Source organism: Doryrhamphus excisus, chromosome 22, assembly GCF_030265055.1.
Source record: "Doryrhamphus excisus isolate RoL2022-K1 chromosome 22, RoL_Dexc_1.0, whole genome shotgun sequence".
NCBI classification, from domain to species: Eukaryota; Metazoa; Chordata; class Actinopteri; order Syngnathiformes; family Syngnathidae; genus Doryrhamphus; species Doryrhamphus excisus.
In genome coordinates, this window is record NC_080487.1 from 9806541 (window position 1) to 9813654 (window position 7114).

The following is a 7114-nucleotide window of genomic DNA, read 5'->3' on the forward strand; positions in this document are numbered from 1 at the left end:
CACACTCACATTCACATCTATGGACAGTTCAGTTTTTGGGAATGTGGGATGAAACCGGAGTACCCGGAGAAAATCCACACTCCACACAGAGATCAGAGATGCCGAAACTGAGATCGGAGTCCAGGTCTCCCAGATAGAAGTGTGTGGCCAACATGGTCTCCTCTCTACTCTGCCGCCATTACGTCACATGGTGACCTGAGACAAAGCTCTTGTCACAAATGATGTTGACTCTCGGCTCCCCCGATGCCTGATGAGATGATTGACTATTTGGGAGGCGGCGCCAACCGCCCCCTATCTCAGTCAGTCTTCCACCCTCAAACCCCGAGAGGACACCCCATCTTCCCTCCTTTCAACCCTCCCAACCTCATCACCGCCATCCACTTTTCATCCCCACCGTGGCCCATGATACCCCAGCTCTATCGTTGCCTAGCAACTGGATGGTGGAAAACAATTGGAGGCTGTTATTGTGGGGCTTTAATGTCGAGCGTGTATGTGAATGTGAAGTTTTATAGCATAATAATAATTCTCCTCAAGATGTACACATTTACAAGCAAGCTTGGAGGCAGAAATATAAACACGCAGGAAGACCAAAATAATACAAAGAGTGTCTTTGTTATGGTGGAGTCATGAACACTGACTGAGGCCTGCATTTGTTTGGACATTATTGTGGGGTCTTTTGTGACTTATTGGATGAGTCGTTGCTGCGCTCTTGGGGGTCAACAATTTATAAGGGTCTTATAAAGTAACTTCTGCTTCTGGGGCCCCTGTTGAGTGTGTGTGAGGTTTCCGCTGTTTTTTTTTTTTTACCAGAAAAGTGCATTCAAAGCAAGTTGAAAAAAAAAAACAAAAAACGACATACTAAGCCTTTACGTTTTTTGTCAAAAATCACCGCTCTCAAATTCTGGCATTTTACAACATTTTTTATGCTTCTGGGGCCCCTGTTTAGTGTCTGTGAGGTTTCGCTTTGTTTTTTTAACGAGAAAGGTGCATTAGACGTTGAAAAAAACAAAAAAACGACACACTCACTTGCGTTTTTTGTCAAAAATCACTGCCCTCAAACTGCCATTTTATGCCATTTTTTTAATGATTCTGGGGCCCCTGTTGAGCGTGTGTGAGGTTTCGCCTGGTTTTTTGACCAGAAAAGTGCATTAAAAGCAAGTTGAAAAAACTGAAAAAAACGACATACTTACGTTTTTTGTCAAAAATCACCAAATTCAAACACTGGCATTTTATGCTGTTTTTGGGTGCTTCTGGAGCCCCTGTTGAGTGTGTTTGAGGTTTCCCCTGGTTTTTCGACCAGAAAAGTGCATTAGAAGCAAGTTGAAAAAAACTGGAAAAAACAACATACTTACGTTTTTTTCAAAAATCACCGCCATCAAACTCTGGCATTTTATGCCATTTTTGGATGCTTCTGGGGCCCCTGTTGAGTGTGTGTGAGGTTTCCCCTGTTTTGTTTTGTTTTGTTTTTTTACCAGAAAAGTACATTTGAAGCAAGTTGGAAAAAAAATGAAAAAAACAACATACTAACCCCTTACATTTTTTGTCAGAAATCACCGCCCTCAAACTCTGGCATTTTATGCCATTTTTGGATGCTTCTGGGGCCCCTGTTGAGTGTGTGTGAGTTTTCCCCTTGTTTTTTTTTTTTACCAGAAAAGTGCATTAGAAGCAAGTTGAAAAAAATGAAAAAAACAACATATCCCTTACGTTTTTTTGTCAAAAATCACCACCCTTGTGAAAAGTTGAAAAAACATATGTTGTATGTGTTTTTTTTCAGTGTTTTTCAACTTGCTTCTAATGTACTATTCTGGTCCAAAAACCAGGGGAAACCTCACACACACTCAACAGGGGCCCCAGAAGCATCCAAAAATGGCATAAAATTCCAGAGTTAGAGGGCGGTGATTTTTGACAAAAAAACGTAAGGGGTTAGTATGTTTTTTTTTTCAACTTGCTTCTATACACTTTTGTAGTCAAAAAGCACCGCCATTTTATGTTATTTTTGGGTGCTTCTGGGGCCCCTTTTGAGGTTTCTGCTGTGTTTTTGTACCAGAAAAGTGCATTAGAAGCAAGTTAAAAAAAAACCTCAAATGGTCCTGTTTGACCATCTGCCCACATTATAGTTTGAGGAGCCACATTTGGGAACAAATTTTGAGCAGAAATTGATATTTTGAATGATTAGTTTAGCTTCATATCCCTGGTAGATTACTGTCACAACAAGTTATTCCTATCTACTGTCACTGTGAGTTGAGTTAATAATAATAATAATAATAACAAATGTAATTTATAACGCCCTTTACATCAAATAAGTAAAAGAATAAAAGGTAAAATAAAGTGTCCCAGTTGGTCTCAGCACGACTGTATCGATCCGATACCGGTGTCTTTGGTATCAATGTAATCGGTATTTGGATCGATCCGCACATATATTAGTAACTTTAGCCTTTAAATCTGCTTCGCTAGTTATTTTCTTTTTTTAGACCAAAACTTTTCGAAAGCGTCTTGCTGGTTTACACAACAACATTGCTAAGTGCTAAATGCTAAAGTGCTAAGCCGAACTGAGTAGCGACTTCAGCGGAACAAAAACTTAACCACTCGAAGCCTCGACGTCAACTACGGCGTGTGGCCGCCTTGGGAGCACTCGTCACGGGTTGGAGTCGCTGCTATGGACCGGTGAGACCGCGGTTGTGTAGTTTTACATTCATGTTGCATTAGCTTAATGTTTTAACTTTTTAAGTACAAATTAAACGTGAGGTTGTTTTTTTGCATTGTTGAACGTCATATTGAGTACGCGTTATCTCATTTGTCAAAACATTAGACATAGAACTACATTCACTGTCATAGTAATTAAAGAAATTTTAAAAAAAAATGCAATTATATTGTATTAATGGTCAGAGCTGCTACAGTGGAGCACTACAAGGCGGCCATGTTGCTGAGTGGATCAGGTGATGCTCTGGGCTACCGGAAGCAGCTATGGGAGTACAACGAGTCAGGACCTGATATTCATAAGGTAAACAGCAGAAAAAATTGCTGTATTTTTATTTTTTTATTTTTTTTGTCTTCATTTGTCCTCCTTCTGTAGGAACTTAAAGATCTTGGCGGGTTAAAGAACATTAAAGCCGAACTCCCTGATTGGCCAGTAAGCGACGACACCGTCCTCCATCTTGCCACGGCGGAGGGTCTCGCCACGGGTGACCTCTGAATTTTCCTCCTTTCCGTTTTTTGTGTCGTATTGTTTGTGATGTGATAGTGTGTGTGTGGTCTTGATGAGATCTCACACACATAAGCGGCCTTCTTCATCGAGGCTGAAGGTTAAATCTAATTTTGGCGTTCATGGTGGGAGAGCAGAGGTTGACCTTTACGGTGATACGGCAAACAAGGACACCAAACGGATCTCTAACATTGTTTTAAAATGTTAACACGGACAAAGGCTGATGGGTTGTGTCTCTCGCTCGCTCGCAGGGAAGACAGGGGAGGAACTTCTTCACGAGGTGGCTGCTCGCTACGTGGAGGGCATGAATGATATGGAAGGGAGGAAACCAGGACCTTCTAGCATTCTGGGTAAGACCAGCTTGAGTCCACATCACACAAGTATAAAAGTGCAATGCAAAAAAAAAACAACAACAAGGTATCAGAAGGGTTACCTGTACCTCCTGAAGGAGTGTCCCAACTGAGGCCTGGTGAGGAGGGGGGGTACAGAGTTCCATATAACCCTGAAGGCACCGGCTGTGGAGCCGCCATGAGATCAATGTGCATTGGTCTGAGGTAAATTCATAGTTTTTTTTTTAAACATATCCTTTAACCTTCCTCTTGTGTTAGCTTTCTAGTATCATCTCTTATGTTACGGGTGGGTTTTGACCCATGTATTAAATCAGCTATAAAATACACTAAAAACAATAAGTTACCATCAAATTTGCTTCTCGTGTCTTGGTTACCTTCTTAGGCTTCCTCATCCATGAAAATGTTGGTTTTTATACTTTTGGTGTGGGCATGTAGGCCTTTTTTTGTCACTATACCCCTCCATTTTTGGATGCTTCTGGGGCCCCTGTTGAGTTTGTGTGAGGTTTCCCCTGTTTTTTTTGTTTTTTTTTTACCAGAAAAATGCATTAGAAGCAAGTTGAAAAAAAAACTGAAAAAAAAAGTCAATTTTTACGTTTTTTGTCAAAAATCACCAAATTCAAACACTGGCATTTTATTATCGCCTATTTTCTCATTTTTGTATTAATCACTCCTTTTGACCAGGAAAGTGCATTAGAAGCAAGTTGGAAAAAAAAACTGAAAAAACTACATACTGCTCCTTCCTTCCTTCCAACACTCAGTCATTAGTGGGGAGGCCATTTTCAGCTTTTTCCCTTCTTTGGGTGACTTAAAAAAATGTATTTTATTCTTCCTTTTGTGTATATTGTATTGATTGTGACTTTGTTTTGGGACCTTTTTTAGGTGTAATTTTTTTTTAACTTGAAGTTTTATTTGTTTCATCACTAGACTACCAACAGGGTGATTGATTTAAAAAAAAGAAGAAAGAAAGGAAAAATTAAGCTGTAATATTTTGCATAGATCTTAATCCGGAGTGATTGAGATGTTAACCTTTGCTAGATAACCTGTGGGAGTTTGTAACCGCATATTTACTTACGTTTTTTGGATGCTTCTGGGGCCACTGTTGAGTGTGTGTGAGGTTTCCCCTGGTTTTTGGACCAGAAAAGTGCATTAGAAGCAAGTTGGAAAAAACAGAAAAAAACGACATCCCTTACGTTTTTTGTCAAAAATCACTAAATTCAAACACTGGCATTTTATTATCATCTCTTATGTTACCGGGTCTGTTTTGACCCATGTATTAAATCAGCTATAAAATACACTAAAAACAATAAGTTACCATCAAATTTGCTTCTCATGTCTTGGTTACCTTCTTAGGCTTCCTCATCCATGAAAATGTTGGTTTTAATACTTTTGGTGTGGGCATGTAGGCCTTTTTTGTCACTATACCCCTCCATTTCAATTTCCAAAAATGGTTAAAAGGAACCTCAAAAGAATCATATTCATAAATTGAAGGTTCTTTGGGTGACTTAAAAATTTAGTATTAATCACTAAAGAAACATCTATGGTGTTGGGGTGAATTTTGACCCATATATATTAATGTCAAGAAAAGGTAGAAAAAGTTGTTGTTTTCAGCAACAGAACTTTAGTATAAAGTGAAATGAAAAAGCAGAACAGGTCCAGATCTTGGTTCACTGTACTTCTTTCCATTCTTTCCATGATCCAAATTGTAAATGTGAAATCAGCCAATCAAATGAGTGAATTCACCTCACATGTAAACTGGACATTGTTTTTCTGCTGGTATACTGGAAAAGCGGTGAAAATGAGAATCCCCTGAAGCTTCCATGATGAGAAGAGGAGCTGGTTGTCATTGTGTTGGCTAATTGTACACTTAGGATTTCAGTTTTGGCTCAAAATATTGCTTTATAATCATATTATTATTATTATTATTACCGGGTCGAAACCGACCCTAACAATACAGTGGTCATAATTTCAACCAGACCATTTTAAAATGTAGTAAAAATGATTATTTTTTGGGTTTTATTTTGTTGAAATAGAGTTTCCTGACAAAGTCAAAAAGCCTTGATGCAATAAACAAATGTTATGTGATTCTTTTTATGCATTAAAATGTAAAACACAAGAGGAGGGTTAATGGAGCCATTTTAAGTTCTATTACCGATATCAGCACCCATCATGTCCAGATATCCAAAGCCTGACCAGTTGCTGACCTTGGTGGCGGTCGCCGTGGAGACAGGTAGAATGACCCACCCTCACCCCACGGGCTTCCTAGGTGCCGTCGCCTCAGCACTTTTCGCCGCCTACGCCATCCAACGGCGGCCAATCACAACTTGGGGTTTGGGCTTGATCAACGAGGCCTGTCCAATCGCGAGGAGCTTTGTTCAGCGTCGAGGCTTCGCCGTGGAGGAGGTGGAGAAGGATTGGAGTTACTTCTGCGACAAGTGGCAGTGGTATGAAGTACTGCTAGTCCTTATGTCATGTTGGGTTGTGTTCATGTCGACTTCTGCTACATCAGCAGCTTCTCTTGGTGTCATTGCAAGACAAGGTCAATGCATGTTGACATGTTTGACATTTAGCTCCTCCTCCTCCACTGCAAACTACAAACATCTTCCTCCTCATCTCTATTTCAGGTATATGGACACAAGGGGTATCTCTAACGGGGTGGGCCCCGTAATTTGGCCGTCTTTGTATGGCCCGGCTGAACGGGACGAGGCGTACAAGGGTTTCAGCCTGGCAGGGTGGGCAGGCCGCAGCGGTCACGACGCTCCCATGATTGCATTGGACGCCCTGCTGGGGGCAGGATCAGACTGGGAGGAGCTGATGAGCAGGGCGGGCTTCCATGGAGGTTGGTGTTTTCATTCATTCATTTTTTTTTACTGTTTATCCTCACGAGGGTTGTGGGGGGCTGCTGGAGCCTATCCCAGCTGTCTTGTGGCGAGAGGCGGGGTACACCCTGGACTGGTGGCCAGCCAGCCAATCACAGGGCACATATAGACAAACAACCATTCACACTCACATTCATACCACTTACTGAGTCTTTTGAGCTCGCATAGTCGTTGGTTAATATTCTGCATCATACATTGGTAGTGTATTGTCTGGTTGATGCGGCACAATACTCTTACTGTAGTACTGTAGCTATATATGCAGTATATGTATTTACATTCCAGCAGCCATTTTTATTCATTCATTTTCACAAGTGTCGCAGGGGTGCTGGAGCCTATCCCAGCTGTCTTGAGGCGAGAGGCTGGACTGGTGGCCAGCCAATCACAGGGCACATATAGACAACCATTCACACTCACATTCATACCTATGGACAATTTGGAGTCGCCAATTAACCTAGCATGTTTTTGGAATGTGGGAGGAAACCGGAGTACCCGGAGAAAACCCACACATGCACGGGGAGAACATGCAAACTCCACACAGAGATGGCCTAGGGCGGAATTGAACTCGGGTCTCCTCGCTGTGAGGCCTGCGTGCTAACTACTTGTTCACATCACAGTAGGACCTGAAACTAATTACTAAGGGATTGAGTGCAAAGCATAAGGGCTGTCATGCTGTTTCCAACCACTAG

The 7114-nt window shown here is 41.4% G+C and overlaps 1 protein-coding gene across 9 annotated transcripts in view; it reads left to right on the top strand.

The window, feature by feature from the left end:
- adprh (ADP-ribosylarginine hydrolase) overlaps nt 1-7114 on the top strand; it is a 75520-nt gene that overhangs the window by 66654 nt on the left and 1752 nt on the right. For 8 of the 9 annotated variants that reach the window (XM_058062367.1, XM_058062366.1, XM_058062368.1 and 5 more), the window contains 6 exons: nt 2887-3001; nt 3074-3182; nt 3454-3552; nt 3651-3756; nt 5727-5993; nt 6174-6388. In XM_058062367.1, the coding sequence (XP_057918350.1) occupies nt 2918-3001; nt 3074-3182; nt 3454-3552; nt 3651-3756; nt 5727-5993; nt 6174-6388 (880 nt within the window). In that variant the 5' untranslated portion in view covers nt 2887-2917. Of the gene's footprint in view, nt 1-2420; nt 2665-2886; nt 3002-3073; nt 3183-3453; nt 3553-3650; nt 3757-5726; nt 5994-6173; nt 6389-7114 lie in introns of those variants that run through there. The other variant, XM_058062365.1, reaches the window with a different exon arrangement.